Consider the following 16,475-nt stretch of genomic DNA (forward strand, 5'->3'; position numbering starts at 1 on the left):
TCCTGTAGGTACAAGGTACAAGGCCAGGTTGTAGGTGGAGAAGTAGGGAGAGCGAGCTTATAAATCATTTCCCGGTAGTGATCATTGGTCTGGGTAAGGAGCAGGGCAAGGCAAAAGAGAGAGAGAGAGGAACTGACTATACTACGATCCGATGCCCATCTGTCTACAGGATGGCAAAAGGAAGGAAGGTAGCACTCATGGAGCTGTCATCGAGGTTGAAGTCCAGAATGGAGGGTATATGGTATACTGTAATCTCGAGGGACTGGGACTATGACTTAATTGGGAAAGAAAGAGATTGGTGGGTTGGATGAGAGGAGAGCGGGAGGAAAAACCGAGGGGAAGGAATCGAGGGGCGTGTCAATCACAGAAGGTACGTAAGTGGGTAGTTGGAGCACAGAAAGCGTTTCTTGGGGATCGAGATTGACAAGGAACAACATAAGGCAAGAAAACTTGGTATCCGGATTCGATGACTCTTAAAGAGAGAAAAAAAAAATCGACTATCAAGGGGACAAAGTAAGGAAACAAGGAGAAAGGCAAAGATAGTAACAAACATAAAAAAGCCCGGGGGACAACAACGGGCTTTAGATATCAGAATCAGAATTAATTCCAGTCCCCCAACCACCCCCCGCCTGTCCTCTTTGATCAACCACGTACTCACAATCAACCTCTACCTCAACAAACCATCTCACTTCTCCCACCTACAAATCTATCAAACTGCCACCCTGTTGAGGCTGTTGATGGTACATCTGCTGCCCTCCCCAGGGGTTGTTGGCCGGCTGCGCAAACCCAGTTTGCTGTGGAACAAACTGTTGCTGCTGTTGGTTGAAGAACGGGTTGTTGCCCGTCCGTGTGGCCCGGAGCTTGTCCAGCCCCTGTCCGGCCGAATTGACGAACGTACCCGGCGCCGTGTGCTGAGCGGGAATGCGCAGATCGCCCACATTGCCGAATGTGTCCTGACCATCCCCAGAAGCCAAGAGTGCATTCAACTGCATGCGGTGCGGATCCAGCATCTGAGTCGGGGCGGTCTTCTGCGGCGTAAAGGACTGTTGGGGCGGAGCAAGCGACTGCGGCGGTGCCTGGTAGTTTGCGATCGGGTTGGGCGACGTGAATTGGTTGGTAGCCTGCTCTTCTGCCAGAGTGTTCAGTGATGGGGGACCGGTAACAGCGGGTCGGCTCTGGAACTGCTGCGTCCGTGGCGCGAATGGGTTGTTTGACCCCGTGGGCATAGGCTTCAAAGTATCAGCAGGCTGTGTGCCAGCCCAAGGGTTGTTCGTTCCTGCCGACAGAAAATTCTCCTGGGATTGTTGGAAATGCTGCTGCTGTTGCTGGTGTTGCTGTTGCTGGTGTTGCTGTTGGGAGAATGCGTCGCCTCCCCAGGGGTTGTTGACATTGAATGCGGTGTGTTGTGGCTGTAGGGTGGCCTGAGGTTGCAAATAGTTGTTCTGCGCCTGGCCGTACGGGTTTTGGTCGAATGCAGTCGGCTGCGCCTGGAATTGGTTGCCATACCCATTGGGCATACCGGTCATCTGGCCCTGGAATCCAGTAGGTTGGGCATATTGGTTGTTCAGATAACCGGTCGTCAGCGGCTGCTGAGGGTTGATCGGGTTGCCGAACCAATCGACCGCGCTCTGCTGCTGGTATCCCTGATTGTACCCGGTGGGTTGCGGCTGCGCAACTTGCGTAGGAGTATCATCAAAGAGCGAGTGAGCGTTGTTTTCCTCCAACTCGCGCTTGCGCAGCTCTTCTTCTTCCTTGCTCAGCTTGATTGCCTTCGCCAAATCCTCGTCGTCCTCGGCTCCCGCCGCTTCCCGCGCCCGCCGCTTGCGCTCCTCCTCGGCTTCATATTTGCTCGCCTCGATCGCCAAGCGGTATTCCGCATCGTCGTCATCGTTCGTGGTACGGCGGCGCTCGCGGCGCTCTCGACGGGGCTCTGAAGCGTAGCCTCCTTGGTGGTCATCCAGACCGCTCACCCGGGATTTCCAGAGCTTGCGATCGGAGCGCTCGCTGCGCAACCGATCTTCATCCAAGACCAGCGAGGTCAGTTCTTTGGCGGCCACACGGACTGTGACAAGGAGAATTAGCCCAAATGACGTAGAAAACCACATGCAGCCCATATTAGCTTACCATTCTGTCCAACGTCTCGCCCGTCCTCGTCCACGTACTGGAATTCGCGCAAAGTCTTGATGATGTAGACATTCTTGCGGGCCCACGTCACCACCAATTCGGACCCCTCGTGCAAGCAGTAATCCAGGACTTTCAATGACTTGAGAACGTGGCGCCAATTCTTGCCCTTATCGTTCAAACGCTTATCCAACATATCCATGATCTCGTAAAAATCATTTGGGGTGCTATATAGTAGCACGGTGGGTCAGTGTGGAAGTCGCGGGACCATGCAGGCCATGGAGGAGGCGGGGTAGCCTACCTGCTGAAGGTCAAGGCGGCGATTTCGGCCATCTCAGTACCAGTTGGCCCCCAAGGATCATTGCTTGTAGCTGTGAAGAAGAAAAGCGCGAGTCGTTAGTTTTTACTCGACTTTCAAAGTTGTTCAATCGAAGAGCATGCTGGGATGGGAATGACGATAAATAGACCAGCAGTTGTGACGATAAGGATGATGCATCATAGGCTGCAGCCGATCGGAGACCCGATAAGCGGGCAACAACAGTGCGACATACCATTTCGAACCTTGACCTGCACGGAGGAGTAACCCTTGGTGACATTTTTCACACTGCGCACGACTTTGGACATGGTGGCGGTATTGAGCGTGTGTATGGGGCAAGGTGAGGATAGTCTAGGCGGCCCTTTCCGCCTTTAGCTTGCGTAAGAGGGAGAGAGTGCGAGGGAGGTTGGGCGTGAGCGAGGCGAACACGGCGATCGCGCAGAGGGAAGTGTGAATGGGAGAAGAGGATAGAGCGACTGCGACGGGGAGTAGAACCAGTCCGACTCTCCTTATCGCGCTTAGTTGGTTAAAACGGGGAAGATGCGTATGTAAGCCGCGTTCGGAATTGTCACTCGGTGGCCGTGAGACAGTCGGGGAACTTGGAACGCTCTGGCACACAGTAAGGGCGGGGCCGACTGATGCAATCCAGGAATATTTCAGGAAAAGAAGACCGCGACGGTACGTAGAGGGAGAGGATGGGAAATAGGGAGGGATAGAGTCGAGAAAGGAAGAGGTGGAGGGAAAGAGGAAGAGTGTGGAGGAGGAGGAGGAGGAGGAGAAGAGGAAGAGGGAAGAGGAAGCAAGCGTTGGAGTCTGGAGCGGGAGGAGTTCGGGCGGGCTAAAGATTGGGTGCCACCGGATGTGCGTTCAATCCCAGCCAACTTCTGATAGTAAACCACTCCTCCAAAATATACTGGAATAGCACAACTGTCTAGTCTGGCTATTCTCGGATACAATGTGCTTGTGTAATGACAAGAAAAAGTCTTCCAAGTGTGCAGTTGCGTCAAGTTGTATGATCTGCCACTCGGGCCTTCATTCCACTTCCCTCGGGCAGCGGCGAGTCGAATAGGGGGCACCGAGAACGATGTACAAGGACCAAGAGGGAATTAGGACAGTACAGAAGAGCTACAGTAATACAATGGAGTGATGAATTGCTGGTAGATTCACACAGAGAACAGAAAAGTGGGAGAGGATGAGCCAGAGAAAAGGAGTTTAGGTCTATTGAGTGGATTGATATTGAGATGATCAGGAGAAGGAAAGCCGAAGAGACGATGATGGATCTTTGAATGGTGTCATTCCTTCCTCTTTTTCTTTCTCTTCCTTTGCCTCGCCCTTGACTTGCTTCCTCTCGTCATTTCTCCCTCAGTCTATACAGACATTCCACTCTCCTTTCCTGGAAGCTGTCTACTATTGTTAAAGATCACACTGTTATTGAATCCAAGTCTCTGCTTCCTCCGCGATTCCTCGGCTCCGACTCCCCCATGGAACGCTATACACACTACACACTACACACAATATATTCGACGCACTTCCTCCCCAGCCTGAGCGGTCTAGGCAAGAGAATCAACGTGCTTCCTAGACATCCGACTCGTCCTGCTCATTCACACAGGACCAACTCTAAGTGCGATTCTTTTCCAGCAATGTGTTTAGCGTCTAGCCGGCCTCGCATCGACGTCATCGCCAGGCTAGCCTTGCAGATCGAACCACCTTCGGCCTCATCCTGACCGAGTTCAACCCTACCTACCCCATGCTATCTGAAGGGTCCAACCTCCCCCGACCGAGTTCTTTCCGGGGCAAAAGAGAGAGAGAGGAGGGGATGAAGTAGCAGTTACAGGCAGCAGAATCCATTCCGGTTTGTTGCCGACTAAACCCCTTCTGTCGTTCGGGTCCCGTGCAAATAAACTTCTGCATCAATCATTGACAGCGCCTACCCAGCCAACTATCAAAGAGCAGTCTATACCCCATCTTCATTGTTCACTTCGAAACATTGTGTCGTCCAGTTCTAGAAGCGTTGAAAGGAAGAGATCATGAGAAGCTGGAAACTAAGAATAGGTACAACAAGAGGACAAAGAAGAAGCGCTACCCTAGGATTTCTGCTCTTCCTCCAAGCTCAGGTACTTGGCTTCAGCGCCCTTGATGCAGGTGATGTTCGCTCCCAGCTTGTTCAACGTCTCCACGTACTCATCGTATGGGTCCGAGTCGAACACAATGCCTCCTCCCGCCTGCAGGTAGGCCACTCCGTCCTTGACCATCATCGTCCGCAGCGCAATGCAGGTGTCCATCGCGCCCGGCACCTCCGCCGTACCATTCGCGCTGGCGATGTTATATCCAAAGTAACCCACCGCGCCCGCGTACACACCGCGCTTCTCGCCCTCCAGCTCGGCAATCAGCTGCATCGCCCGCACCTTGGGCGCCCCGGACACTGTTCCCGCGGGGAAGATGGACCGGAACGCATCGAACCGCGTCTTGTCCGGTCGCAGAACGCCCGACACTTGTGACACTAGGTGCTGCACATGCGAAAACCTCTCCACCACCATCAACCGGTCCACCTGTGTCGTCGTGGGGTCGCAAACCCGGTTCACGTCGTTGCGCGCCAGGTCCACCAGCATCACGTGCTCCGCGCGGTCCTTCAGACTGCTCCGCAACTCGTTGGCCAACGCCTCATCTTCCTCCGGCGTCCGGCCGCGCTTCACCGTACCCGCGATTGGGTGCGTGATGATGCGGCCCTTCTCCTCCTTAGCCAGCAGCTCCGGACTGGCACCCACCAGCTGGAAGTCTTCGCAGTCGATGTAGAAAAGGTATGGTGACGGGTTGACCGTGCGTAGATGCCGGAAGAGGTTGAAGGGGTGGAGAGAGGTCGGGCGGGACAATCGCTGCGACGGTACTGTCTGGAAGATGTCACCCTTGGAGATGTGCTCCTTGAGGCGTGTAACATGACGCTCGTAGCCTTCGCGTCCGATGTTCGAGGTGTATTCCTGGTTCTGGAGGATGGGGCCCTGAGGCGGAAGAGGGTGGTCGGGGCGTAGTAGAGTTGCGATGATGCGCTGTAGGACTTCCTGGCCCTTGCGGTACTCTGCCTCCAGCTCGGTCTTGCTGCTGGGAATAGGGATGTATGTGATGACCTTGACGACCTGGAAGAAGTGATCGAAAGCGACGATCGTGTCGAAGAGCATGAACAACGACTCGGGGATACCCAACACATCCTTCATCGGGCGGGCCGTCTTGGGTTCGAAGTACCGCACACAGTCATAACCCACGTAGCCGATCGCACCTCCGGTCAGCGGCGGGAGCGTCAAGCCGGGCACTGTCGCGACACGGAAACCAGACAGCTCCTCCTCCAGGATCGGGAGCGGATCACACTCGGGTCCATGACCGGCGCCCGTCTTGAGAACTTTGCGGGGATCTGAGTGTGCGGAAAAGCGAACGGAGAAAATCAGTCACGGGGTCTTTCTTAACTCCAAACCTAAGGTTCTCTGGCTAGTAGGCGAAGGGGGTGTAATTTGCGCATACCGGCTCCAATGAAACTATATCTTCCAATGGTCTCTGTCGTAGCGGCACTTTCGTAGAGGAACGACAATTTCGATCTGGACCGGTCAGCGCATCGGTTCCCGCGGCGGGAGGGTATCGCGGGCGGCTAAAATGACTCACTTCTCTGCGATCTTTAGGTATGCCAGCGTAGGAGTCAAGAGGTCGGCTGGGATGGAGGTCACTAGCGGCAGGAGGTTGGGAGCGAACTTGGCGTCTTGAACGGAGTCGATGACCTCGCCCGCGGTCTCGAGAGACGGCACAATTGTGATCTGAGTGAGTCAAAAAGAAAATTAGCATGCAACCAACCACTTTGATCTCAATCAACTTGGTGATCCTCCTCGGGCGCAATGCAAGATTAGAGAGTAGTGCACGATTCAGCGAAGCACTTACAGGCGGTGCCATCGTGGTGGAACTGAGTTGTGATGTGCGGAGAAGTAGGCAGCAGGAAGAGAGGCGGAGAGGAGGGGGGGGAAGTTTGACAGGAAGACAATCGAAAAGAGGCTAATTCCGGAAGTAGAACCGAAATCGGGGATCGAGTATTGGGCTTGCAGGAGGGCAGGTGGAGAGGCAGTACAGTAAAAGAGCGAGAGAGAGAGAGAGAGAAGGTACTTAAAGACCAGAGAGGATGGAGAATTAGCCACTGGACCTAATGAGAATCACAAAAGCAAAACTTAGGTCCGTCCAGATTAGTACATGTATGAATCCGAAATGGATAACTACTCAGAAAACCCCACAATGCTTGGGCGGTTACGACATCTACCAATAAAAGACCCTAACCAGTGGCTAGCTTGCCAGTGGTCGAGCAATCGGATCCCGAATAGCAGGATGCTCTAATAACAAAATCTATGCAGGCACTTTGGCAACCAGCAGATATTAACCTGGTAGCAGACATCAATTTCGATTGCTGGGTTACAAGCTCCCTCTTTTGTCGGGAAATATCTTCCTGACACTCAGTCCAACGACCACTCTTCAAAACTCAATTGGTCCGCTGATTATCGTATTGGACGCAGAAGCCATCCTCTTCTCACACAAGCTCAGTCCACATTGCAGGGCACTACATCACCGGGCATAATTAGGAATTTCACGTTTTGTTTGCACTCAAATATCCAAGTATCGAATAGGAGGTGACAAAATGAGCTTCCCAGGCAGAGCTGGTCAAAGATTCCTCTGTCACTGAAGAGAACATCTCTATTGACTGCTCACGCAATATCATTCTGGAGAAACCATCTTCCTCTCGATCGATATTCGGAGCTGGTTTAGCATAGTGTAGATTCATACTGTCTCTGTACTCTCTTTGAAAGCATTGAAGGTTTCGCGGTCGGTCCTAACGCCAGGGCAACAGTAACATAGCGTAAACAAGGCGAAATGATAATAAAAATTACCATTAATAGAGATGGTTTTGAGTAAAAGCACTAATTTGACTATTTCCTTCACCGAAGTTTCACAGGCTAGTGTATATCTTTTACTTTCATGACTCCGCGCTTAGTTAAATTCACTGTAGGTATAATCGGATACTCCTATGGGATAGAGTGTGAATTCTGAAATCATATGCGCATTCTCCTGGTCAAATTTCTCAATTGATCACATTTCAGCTCCCATAAGAGGTAAAAACCATCCTTACGATAGCTGAATCATTGGACATCTTCTAGTTGGTTGGTTCACTAACTTTAGAGGTCCCTTCCATGACTCCAGGTGAAACGGTTTTTTCAGCCTTTCCATCCTCTTCTCCATCGGCGCTAGGATCAGAAATCGGTGATGATTGCTTGTCATCCTTTCCATCATTTGTTTTGTTGCCTTCTCCGGCTTTGTTATTCATCTCGGTGGGCGTTGCATTGTTACCTCCTTCATCTTCGTTTTTCTCGGCAGGTGCTGCAAAGAAAAAGGAAACCACAAATCCAATTGCTATCATAGCAATGGCGCCATAGTATCCAGCTCTATAGCCCTCCAAGAGAGCCTGTGTATCATTTTTTCCGCCGTACTTCGTGGCAACTGAATCAGAAATAACTGTCAAAACCGCGACACCTAGGGTTGCACCGCCGACGTTGAGGAACATCTGGCAGGTCACTCTTGTCAGCATTCTCACTTTCCACGTTTTTGACACAGCAGTTCCTGAAACTCTTCGAGTAGAGTGTAAAGGATAAACTCTTACATTATAAACACCAGACACAGTCCCCTGGTGCTCTTTGTTCGCCGTTGCAACAACACTCACATTTCCCACAAAATATACCGTTCCAATCCCGGCTATGTACAAGATCATACCGGGGAGACAAAGCCGCCAGTAATCCTCGCCTGCGCCCATTCGGGTCAGAAGAATTAACCCAGCCAGGGCAAGAAGCCAGCTCGCAATGAGTAGCTTGCGGGCGCCGACAGGTGCGAGGAGCATGGGGATGACGAAATTAACAACGCAGGCAGTTATTCCCAAGGGCAGGAAGCGAAGCGCTGTTGATAGAGCAGAAAAGCCGAAGTCTGTTACCTGTTAACATCAAGTAGCAATAAGTGAATGGGATAAACGCACTCTGCAGCTGAAGAGTTAGCAAGTAATTTGATCCTTGCCAGACAGCATATGTCAGTGCTGCAACCACACATCCCAGAACCTTTATCCTGTCACCCCATAAATAATCAGGCAGGATGGGATGAGAGGAGACCTTAAGCTCGACGAGAACAAACACAAAAAATAATACGACAGCAATAACTAGTGTTGTAATAACGTCTACTTGGTCCCAACCATGGATATTAGCAGTCGTCAGGCCGTAGACAAGAAGGATCAATGCTGCCACGGATATAGAGGTCCCAAGAATATCGATCCGGATGTGTAAGTTGGACCATTTGCTACTATCATTATCTCTTACTGCGCTTTCATCAGGCAGGTTTTTCGTAAATAAGAGAGCAAGAGCTGCAATTTCGAGGGCTCCTTCAACGATAAGAGAAAGCCAGAAGATCTAAGATCAGGATAAAAAGAAATTATATTAGCAAATGCATAGGAGGCGGTTAAATTATCCAAGCATACCCATTGCCATGTGACAAGTGAAGTAAACAAGCCGCCAAAGATCGGACCAAACCTGAGAAAACAAAGATATCAGCTTCTGTACGCAGCTTTAGCCTTCAAAACAGCCAGAATGGAATACCTACACAAAGCCAGTCGAGCCACAAGCGCCCCATGCGCTGAAAGCCTTGACACGCGCTTTAGGGTCACTAAATGACAGGGCAACTAGTGACTGCGCTGAAGGAATTGTCAACGCTGCTGCAATACCTGCAGAATGTAAAGAAAAAACTATTAGATCAAACGTCATACTCGCGGAAACGGCACAAAATCACCTTGGAAGGCCCTGCCAATGATAAGCCCAATCTGGTCATTGACAAGGGCGCAGACCAGAGTCGCTGCGTTGAAAAGTGTCATGCCCGCCAGGAGGACATATTTGTGGCCGAAGATATCGCCTAGCCGGCCGCCTGCCATAAGAAAGCCACCAAACTGTATGCCAGAGGCCAATGGCCCAAAACGTCAAAACCTCCCAAAAACAGAAAAGGTGAGGACCATACCGTCAGTTGGTAGGCAGTCAGAACCCATTGCCGCGTTCCGTCATTATAACCAAGATCCTTCTGGATTGTGGGCAGGGCGATATTGGCCATGCCCAGGTTCGCAATGTCCACAAAGAAGACGAGGCATCTGTTTTAAAAAGGTGACAATTCAAGTCAGCCGTATCGAACAAAAAAAATGAGTAGGAGAGGAAAAGAGATGCTCATTAAAAAAAATTAAAGGAAATCTAGATATACACAATCGCCAACGTTGCCAAGGACGCTGCCCGATTCATGCCACCCATTGTCAAGGTCAAAGATTCTAAGCCAACGGTAACGGTCCGAGTCGCAAGTAAGCCTCGAAAAAGTGAAAGAGGTAGACATATAATAACAGGTTTATATCGTAGAACAGATTCCCAAGCATGGTGAAATGTGTGCCTTAAAAAGAACTTGGTCAATGCAGGCAGCAGCTCATGACGCACGCTGGACAAGGTACCATTCTAGTCCATTTACATGTATGAGGCATACAAGCATCCCAAGCGGGACTAGCGTTACCGGCTTGAATAAATGGCGGCGGCTTTCATTCCGATCATTATTCATCATCAGGTAGTCAACTATTAACCCCCAGGTCAACAATCCCATTATTCTTCCGGCAATTGCTTGGTTAAGTATCTGCTGAAGTACCTTGCTTTCGAATTGATCATTCACGCTCAGCCCATGATCACTATACAACTTGTCTTCCATTGATCAAGGGTCCCCGTTGGTTAAGCTCAAGCTCCTCCCCGGTTGCTGTGGGAATCCTGCAGCTAATCAGCTGTTGTTCTTGTTGGAGACATTACAGCAAGTCGTCCGCGCTGTCATCGCAGACAGGACGTGACTTGTTCCAGTTTGCTTCACACCATTGCCCAAGCTTGATCTCGGGTACCAATCTTTATATCTAAGAGACCCGCTACTTTCCATCCCCCGTCGCCATTTCCATCTTTCCTGCAGCCTGCGCACGGGCTTGCAGCACGTCAGTCCACCCCTTGCACTGCTCTCAAATTACGTTGCATGCATCTGACCCTTTTTGAAGGACTGTCAAGATAAAGGAATAAGTGACATTATTACAGCATCAGATCGAATAAACCTACAATATAACCAAGTCAACAGACCCTGGATCAGCCCCCCATGGAACATCCAACACCTTACTCGCACCCCTCGCCGCCGTCCTCGGTAGCAGACCGAATCTGGGATAAGGCTCTCTCAGACCCGGAATACGCTTCCCATATCCTCGACAGCGATTTACACGATGCCACTCCCTTGCCTGCACGTCTCATGCGACTCGCGCACCTTCTGTCCGAAAGCCACTCAATCTCTGAATCCGACTCGACCACAATCCGTCACTGCCTTCACACGATGGAGACCGTGCTTGATCCGCGTCCCGCACTGTCGCAGGAAGTGGCCCTTTGTCGGCCCCGTGCCCATTCACGACCGCCCAGCCCAATAGACTCCCCTCGGAGTCCACATGTTGGCCCAACCGATCCTGTCGTGCTTGTCCCAGAATTATCGCACTCGCAAGTAAAGAGTCTTCTTGCTGAGGTCACGACTATGAGAGCGGAGTTCGACCAGCGCCGCAAGGAGTCGCTCAAAATCCACAGCTTGCTCACCCAAGAGCGTCAGGAGTTGACACGGAGACTATTGGAACTAGACGAGGAGATACACGAGCTGTAAGTGATCCTGCAATGTCCAAAATTGGCCTTGCTGTCCTATTGATACTGAACCCACCGGCAGCCGAAATGATATTCTTGAAGACTCGGCCGAACGTGAGGCGATGCAAGGAACGATTAATGGCTTAGAGATATGGGTAGATGACTGGCATAAGCAGCACCTTATATCTGTGGCGGAAAGACCCACTATGAGAGGGCGGCGAAAGAATCAACGGCGGTGGACAAAGTGTGCCAAAGAGGAGCCCATTGATGACGACGGAGAAGCACTTTTTGAAGGCATCACAGCATGGATGCGGGGTTGGAAGGACGTTGAGGAGGGCTTCCACATTCGACAGAAGGATCGCAAATTGAGAAGGGAGCAACGACAAAAAGAGCAGACACAAAAACAGAGGGACCATCCCAAATAAGTCTGAATTGTTGAGACTAGGGCTTGCTGTTTTAAAAGGAAATGGACAGATAGATTGTGACACCAAGCAGCGGTGACGCAACCCAAGGCCAAAATGCCAGAGATATCTGAAAAGGTGCTAGCGCGCTGAATTTGAGGTCGGACGGCGAAACTTGCCTCCGATCAAGCCGACTCAAAGAAGAAATGGTGCAGTGCGAGGGGAAGGGAGAGCGTAATGAAGTCAAAAGAGCCACCGAAATCACCCCGTAAAGTCGCCAACCGCCGCTTTTGCTGCCTGAGACCCAACATGCGCCGCTGAGAGGTGATCTAACCCAAAGATTTATCGAAGAAAGAACTATAATTATGGTAGTATAGCTGTAACGGTGTAATTTGTAGACGTAAATGGATGCTTTCCAAGGGTACGCTTTCACAACATAGTACATCGGGGCCTGCCGAGAACCAGGAGCGAAAAGACAAGGTCTGACCGAAATATCGAGGCATGGTGCTGCAGCTGGCTGGAACCCCCAATTTGCCTTCATCGCCATTTGATAATAGTGGCAGTATGTGCTTCGACTGATCGAGAATCATATCGTGGGATTTCTAGTGCAGATTTGGGAATGATTGGGGTGGTGGGGATCCTCGTTCGGCAATGCGGGCCACTCAGCGTTGCAAATTGACAATGGCCAGCTGTTCTCGCCAGTCAATATGATGAGCCACTGAGAATTAAGATTGACGTACCTGGTTACCAAACCCGAAAGCAAGTCTTTTGCCATCGGTATCCCACGCTAGAGAGCGATCTAGCACTGGCTCTGCAGTTCCATTATGTCCATTGACAGGCCCGCCTGATTCATCCTCCACCTTCCGCTGTTCACGTCCCGGGGCTTTCCAAGCAGCCATCGCAGTCCCACCCCGTTGTGCATTCCATATGACTAGATTGTCCTTGCTGGCAGCGGCAAGGGCGTAGCCATCGGGCGAGAAGCTGGCAGCCAGAGCGGGCGAAGACGGGCCGAGAGAGAGTTGATGTATGCATTCAAATCGTTTTGACTCTAGATTAATCTGCCAGACCTTCACCGTATCATCGGTTGATGATGAGGCCATGAATAGTGTTGGCATTACCGAAGACTGTTCTCTGTTGGGCTTGATTTCGATTGCGGTGATATCGCCTTCATGGGCGTTTTCGAGGTGTATATCGTGGGTCGGTACCCACAGCGCAGCATTGGCGGAGGATGCAGCAACGGCCACGGGTGTGGAGCCAACAGTAGCACACCGGATGAAAGCCCAAAGCCTCTCTGTATTACTCGAGGAGTAGGTTTTGGAAATATGGACGCTTGAGCCCACATCACACTGATAGACAATTCCAGGACCACAAGCATAGACTTGGCTGGGTCCGAGCCAGCAAAGATCGAGTACAGTTCCATCGATGACTTGTGGAGAGGGGAACTCGTCCGGACGTAAAGAATCGTCCCAAAGAGCGAGTTCCGAGATTCGGCTATCGGAAGCAACCACAATCAATTTTGAGCCATTCTCCGCCCAGTGCAGGCCGGTGATCATCCGTGGTACCTCTGGAAGCAAGTCGACGGCGTGCCCAAAGACATCATACATCGTGATCGAGCCTCTCATATCATTGTAGGTCGCCACAGCCAACTTGTGCCCATTGGGCTCCCAAGACACCGCTGAGACGCAGGTGCGGTCGCCATTGTTCTCGACCAGTTTCTCTTGCACAGGGGAAGCGTTCGATGATAATCTCCATAGACTACAGAATGTATCGCCGGCGGCGACGACAACGGTAGGGTCGTTGGGGCGCCACAAGGTTCGTGTCACGTGCTCATCAACAGCCACATCCAGTAGGGCGGTGTCGGGTCCCAGGTCAGCCGCCTTGGCGGGGGTGATCTGGACGCCAACGCTGTGGCCGGTTGTCAGGGTAAAGGTTGGCGGCGGCGGCGGCGGCGGTGCGGGTGGTTCCTGGTCCTGCGACTCCGGTCGGATGCCCATGCTCACATCACCGTCCCCATCCACAACCATCTCGGCTGCTGACGTCGATTCTTCAACTGCCACTGCGGGTACAATTTCTGGATGGGAGACTCCATTGGAGTCTACTTCCATCGGCACCTCGTCTCCATTAGCTTCTGAGCGGTCGCTCTTTCGGGCTTTCTTGACACTGGGGGCGGGCTGGGGGGCGGCAGCCTCGGCCGTCAAATGACCGTTGATCACGCCGCCGCCGCCGCCGCCGGCGCCTCCGCCGCTCTCGCGCGCAACTTTGCTCGCGGGCGAGACAGGCGCCTGGTCAGTGCCAACTGCTGTCTCCCCCAGGCCATTTTCAACCTTTGATGTCTCCGATTCTAATGGAGCTGGCCCGAAGAAATAACTCGACGGTGAGAATGAGGTGGCATTTCCATCCTATGTAGCAAATTAGACTTTGGACCACCCTTCGCTTTTACGCACTCACGCAAGCAAGTGGCAACAGGGAATTAGATAGCAAGGTGGAAAGGCACTTGAGGATGAGATAGAGAAGAATGAGTCCATACCCGGTCAATGGAATGCTCCAGTTCGTAATACTGTAAGCCCTTTTGTACTAAAGAGACCAGAGCATGGGTTTTGATGTATGGGGCGAATGGCAAACTCTGCGGATCATGATTCCACGCGCGCTGCAGAGTGATTGCGGCCTCACCGTGTCCTGTAAATGACAGTCAATAAGACAGAAAAAGAAAAAAAAAAAACAGTGTTATGTTTCGTTGACCACGAGAAGAAGGGATTCTACCTGATTCTTGGAGGTACCTGCCATCGAGTCAGCATATAATGCAACGGAACCACCAACAAAGTGAGTGCACTGATGTGAAACGGGGACGAGCGTGTGACCAGGTAATGAGGTTGGCTTCACGAGGAAGGCTGATACATACCTCCATATTAGGTAATTGACATGATGTGATGTGAGATCAGGGTGTGCCATTGTTACATGTATGACAGCTAGTAAGATGAAGGGTCCGCTAGCATGCCAGGAATGAAAAGCTTCTCCGTCGAGACAGACGAGCAACGGCGCGAGATGGAAAGATGAAGCTTCGAAAGGTGTGAAGGTTCCCGCAAGCCGACTGAATAAGCACTGTGGAGCAGATTCTTCGTGCTAAGAAATTCTCGAACTTGGTAGCTTTGCTGGAGAAGAGGGGAGGAGATTGAATGAGACGGGTAAGGACGCAGCCAAGGCTGTGACAAGGGAGAAGAACAGTATGCGGAAGGGGGAGGTTAAAGATGCAGGACCCAGACGCAGGCCTGAAATGTCAACCAAGAAGGAAGGGCAGTGAGATTAGTCAAGAAGAGTGCAATGTACCACGGAGCATTCTACAAGCTCCCTGGGGGAAACAGTTTTGACGAAAGAGAAGTTCTCTGGCGGAGGCACGAAATGGAGAGGTTGAAAGGGAAAGGTTAAGAACGAATAATATCGGGACGGGAGGAAATCGACACCAACGTGTGGCTTGACGATGGCAGACCCGCTAGCGAACTGCAAAGACCGGAGAAGCAACACCAGGTGTTTGGGAAGAGGAAGCGTGGTGAGGGTGGAGGAGGGGGTAAGAGTGGAATGGGGGAGGGGGGGCAAAAAGAGAGAATCAGAGGAGAGAGGGTCAGTCAGTGGAGAAAATGAAGGAACAGAAAAAAAGAGATACGAAGATAATGGGGGAGGGGGATGGGATGGGATGTCAGCGGGCGATCTCTATGGGAGTTTTGAGTTGAGTTGACTGATGGAGAAGTTAAGTTAGAGGGAGGCCAGAGGGACGGATGAGGAACTACCTTAAGTTTCGGGGCAGTAGCAGCAGCACAAGACCAGGTACGGTATGTAAGTAGGATTGTAGGCTGGACACTCGATCGATGATCTTAAAGATTCACTCACCCCTTGAACTTGGTTTGTGTCAGTCACTCAGTCTACCTGTCTCTTCTTCATGCAACTCATCAAGAGTCTAGTCCAGATTTCTCAATCAACCTCAGCAGAGACCTCAAAGTCACCAACAAGCTGAGAAAATGATTGTTTTAGTGGGAGTGGACAATTTGACGGACGGTCTTGAGCTGGGATAATTTCGGGGGGGAGAGTGGGCGCTTGACTCGTTGTGGCGTCTAGGCTACCTAAGGCCACGGCTAGCGTGCAGTTGACTAACTACTAGGTAACATCACTGACCATCAAATTGACGGCCAACGGATCGGCCTAGCCACTTGGCCGGGTTGGGATTAGTGCAAACGGGGCCGACTGGTGCGGGTTGAAACTGCCTGCTCTTTTTTCTGGTTGGTTACCTTATTCTGATCAGGTCAATTGCTTTTCCACTGCATCCATGGAGCATCCCCTCTTGAACACATGGTTGGAACTACACACAGAAGAAAGGAACTTTCCCCCCTTCAAGCCAGGATAGAAAAGCCGTGACATCCGTGATACGATCTCCATCTAGGTCCATTAGTAGATGTCAGCCTTACCCCTCAGGCTCAATCAATGATGCTATCATTGCCATGGTTATCTATTTCACAGGGATTATTAGATGGTCGATCTGGATCTTGGTGCGGTCCATCCTTTTGCTGGGCTAACTGTCGATCCGTTCGTTGTACATCATCTTTTTGGTGCATGCATGCATTTTGGGCTAAACCCCCGTTCCCCGCCCGTGAGAATACAGGCCTCCAGGGTTGTCTCTGTGTTGCCTGCCTATTAGTTAGTTAGTAGTTTTATTACAGGCATGAATCTCGCTTAGATCAGCTGGGTTTATTCTCTTCCTCCTCCTCTTCTTTTTCTCAGTCCATTGTACTGGGACACGACGAGGGATGAGGTTGCGCCACACTTGCTATGAACAAACCCCTCGGAAGGCATCGACGACAGGGACGCTACGGGGAGGCATTAGAGCACTTACTAATTTATTACCCGTTTCTGCTTAATCAG

At 51.4% G+C, this 16,475-nt stretch overlaps 7 protein-coding genes across 7 annotated transcripts; 2 read left to right on the top strand and 5 right to left on the bottom strand.

Moving 5' to 3' along the window:
* Nucleotides 1-226: 226 nt before the first annotated feature.
* BO97DRAFT_374348 (epsin) lies at nucleotides 227-3,231 on the bottom strand. Its single transcript, XM_025692932.1, has 4 exons — nucleotides 2,673-3,231; nucleotides 2,423-2,492; nucleotides 2,125-2,348; nucleotides 227-2,062 (listed from the first exon to the last, which is right to left on the bottom strand). Exons 1-4 carry the CDS (start codon nucleotides 2,743-2,745, stop codon nucleotides 699-701), a joined length of 1,731 nt encoding a protein of 576 aa, XP_025548785.1. The 5' UTR covers nucleotides 2,746-3,231; the 3' UTR covers nucleotides 227-698.
* Nucleotides 3,232-4,521: 1,290 nt separating this feature from the next.
* On the bottom strand, nucleotides 4,522-6,590 carry trpE (anthranilate synthase TRP2; the record flags this gene model as incomplete). Its single annotated transcript, XM_025700717.1, has 4 exons — nucleotides 6,356-6,590; nucleotides 6,086-6,234; nucleotides 5,948-6,021; nucleotides 4,522-5,840 (listed from the first exon to the last, which is right to left on the bottom strand). Exons 1-4 carry the CDS (start codon nucleotides 6,365-6,367, stop codon nucleotides 4,522-4,524), a joined length of 1,554 nt encoding a protein of 517 aa, XP_025548786.1. The 5' UTR covers nucleotides 6,368-6,590.
* Nucleotides 6,591-7,439: 849 nt separating this feature from the next.
* BO97DRAFT_395944 (MFS transporter) lies at nucleotides 7,440-9,783 on the bottom strand (the record flags this gene model as incomplete). Its single annotated transcript, XM_025694062.1, has 8 exons — nucleotides 7,440-8,018; nucleotides 8,115-8,431; nucleotides 8,481-8,904; nucleotides 8,973-9,024; nucleotides 9,095-9,215; nucleotides 9,281-9,434; nucleotides 9,503-9,629; nucleotides 9,737-9,783. The coding sequence occupies 8 exons, from the start codon at nucleotides 9,781-9,783 to the stop codon at nucleotides 7,611-7,613; spliced, it is 1,650 nt and encodes a 549-aa protein (XP_025548787.1). The 3' UTR covers nucleotides 7,440-7,610.
* A 621-nt stretch (nucleotides 9,784-10,404) lies between these two features.
* On the top strand, nucleotides 10,405-11,607 carry BO97DRAFT_161921 (uncharacterized protein). The gene is made up of 3 exons (XM_025690233.1): nucleotides 10,405-10,490; nucleotides 10,551-11,184; nucleotides 11,249-11,607. The coding sequence occupies exons 2-3, from the start codon at nucleotides 10,646-10,648 to the stop codon at nucleotides 11,589-11,591; spliced, it is 882 nt and encodes a 293-aa protein (XP_025548788.1). The 5' UTR covers nucleotides 10,405-10,490; nucleotides 10,551-10,645; the 3' UTR covers nucleotides 11,592-11,607.
* BO97DRAFT_161837 (uncharacterized protein) lies at nucleotides 11,406-12,203 on the bottom strand. Its single transcript, XM_025690232.1, has one exon. It carries the CDS (start codon nucleotides 12,112-12,114, stop codon nucleotides 11,623-11,625), a length of 492 nt encoding a protein of 163 aa, XP_025548789.1. The 5' UTR covers nucleotides 12,115-12,203; the 3' UTR covers nucleotides 11,406-11,622.
* BO97DRAFT_162015 (WD40 repeat domain-containing protein) lies at nucleotides 11,744-14,779 on the bottom strand. Its single transcript, XM_025690234.1, has 5 exons — nucleotides 14,467-14,779; nucleotides 14,328-14,344; nucleotides 14,095-14,243; nucleotides 12,308-13,966; nucleotides 11,744-12,256 (listed from the first exon to the last, which is right to left on the bottom strand). The coding sequence occupies exons 1-5, from the start codon at nucleotides 14,514-14,516 to the stop codon at nucleotides 12,230-12,232; spliced, it is 1,902 nt and encodes a 633-aa protein (XP_025548790.1). The 5' UTR covers nucleotides 14,517-14,779; the 3' UTR covers nucleotides 11,744-12,229.
* Nucleotides 14,780-15,972: 1,193 nt separating this feature from the next.
* On the top strand, nucleotides 15,973-16,388 carry BO97DRAFT_162078 (uncharacterized protein). Its single transcript, XM_025690235.1, has one exon. The coding sequence runs from the start codon at nucleotides 16,038-16,040 to the stop codon at nucleotides 16,257-16,259; it is 222 nt and encodes a 73-aa protein (XP_025548791.1). The 5' UTR covers nucleotides 15,973-16,037; the 3' UTR covers nucleotides 16,260-16,388.
* The last annotated feature ends 87 nt before the right edge of the window (nucleotides 16,389-16,475 follow it).

Source organism: Aspergillus homomorphus, assembly GCF_003184865.1.
Source record: "Aspergillus homomorphus CBS 101889 unplaced genomic scaffold BO97scaffold_36, whole genome shotgun sequence".
NCBI lineage: Eukaryota > Fungi > Ascomycota > Eurotiomycetes > Eurotiales > Aspergillaceae > Aspergillus > Aspergillus homomorphus.

What these genes read in the sequence shown, in the direction of transcription:
- BO97DRAFT_162015 (XM_025690234.1), bottom strand. Translation starts at nt 14,516, where the DNA reads ATGGCACACCCTGATCTCACATCACATCATGTCAATTACCTAATATGG. An exon ending in TGGAGCATTCCATTGACCGG is followed by an intron (nt 13,967 to 14,094) that starts GTATGGACTCAT and finishes TTTGCTACATAG; the next exon opens with GATGGAAATGCCACCTCATT. An exon ending in CTTTCGGGTTTGGTAACCAG is followed by an intron (nt 12,257 to 12,307) that starts GTACGTCAATCT and finishes TGGCGAGAACAG; the next exon opens with CTGGCCATTGTCAATTTGCA.
- BO97DRAFT_374348 (XM_025692932.1), bottom strand. Translation starts at nt 2,745, where the DNA reads ATGTCCAAAGTCGTGCGCAGTGTGAAAAATGTCACCAAGGGTTACTCC. An exon ending in GCAGGTCAAGGTTCGAAATG is followed by an intron (nt 2,493 to 2,672) that starts GTATGTCGCACT and finishes TCTTCTTCACAG; the next exon opens with CTACAAGCAATGATCCTTGG. An exon ending in GCGAGACGTTGGACAGAATG is followed by an intron (nt 2,063 to 2,124) that starts GTAAGCTAATAT and finishes TCCTTGTCACAG; the next exon opens with TCCGTGTGGCCGCCAAAGAA.
- BO97DRAFT_161921 (XM_025690233.1), top strand. Translation starts at nt 10,646, where the DNA reads ATGGAACATCCAACACCTTACTCGCACCCCTCGCCGCCGTCCTCGGTA. An exon ending in GACGAGGAGATACACGAGCT is followed by an intron (nt 11,185 to 11,248) that starts GTAAGTGATCCT and finishes ACCCACCGGCAG; the next exon opens with CCGAAATGATATTCTTGAAG.
- BO97DRAFT_162078 (XM_025690235.1), top strand. Translation starts at nt 16,038, where the DNA reads ATGATGCTATCATTGCCATGGTTATCTATTTCACAGGGATTATTAGAT.
- BO97DRAFT_161837 (XM_025690232.1), bottom strand. Translation starts at nt 12,114, where the DNA reads ATGGCGATGAAGGCAAATTGGGGGTTCCAGCCAGCTGCAGCACCATGC.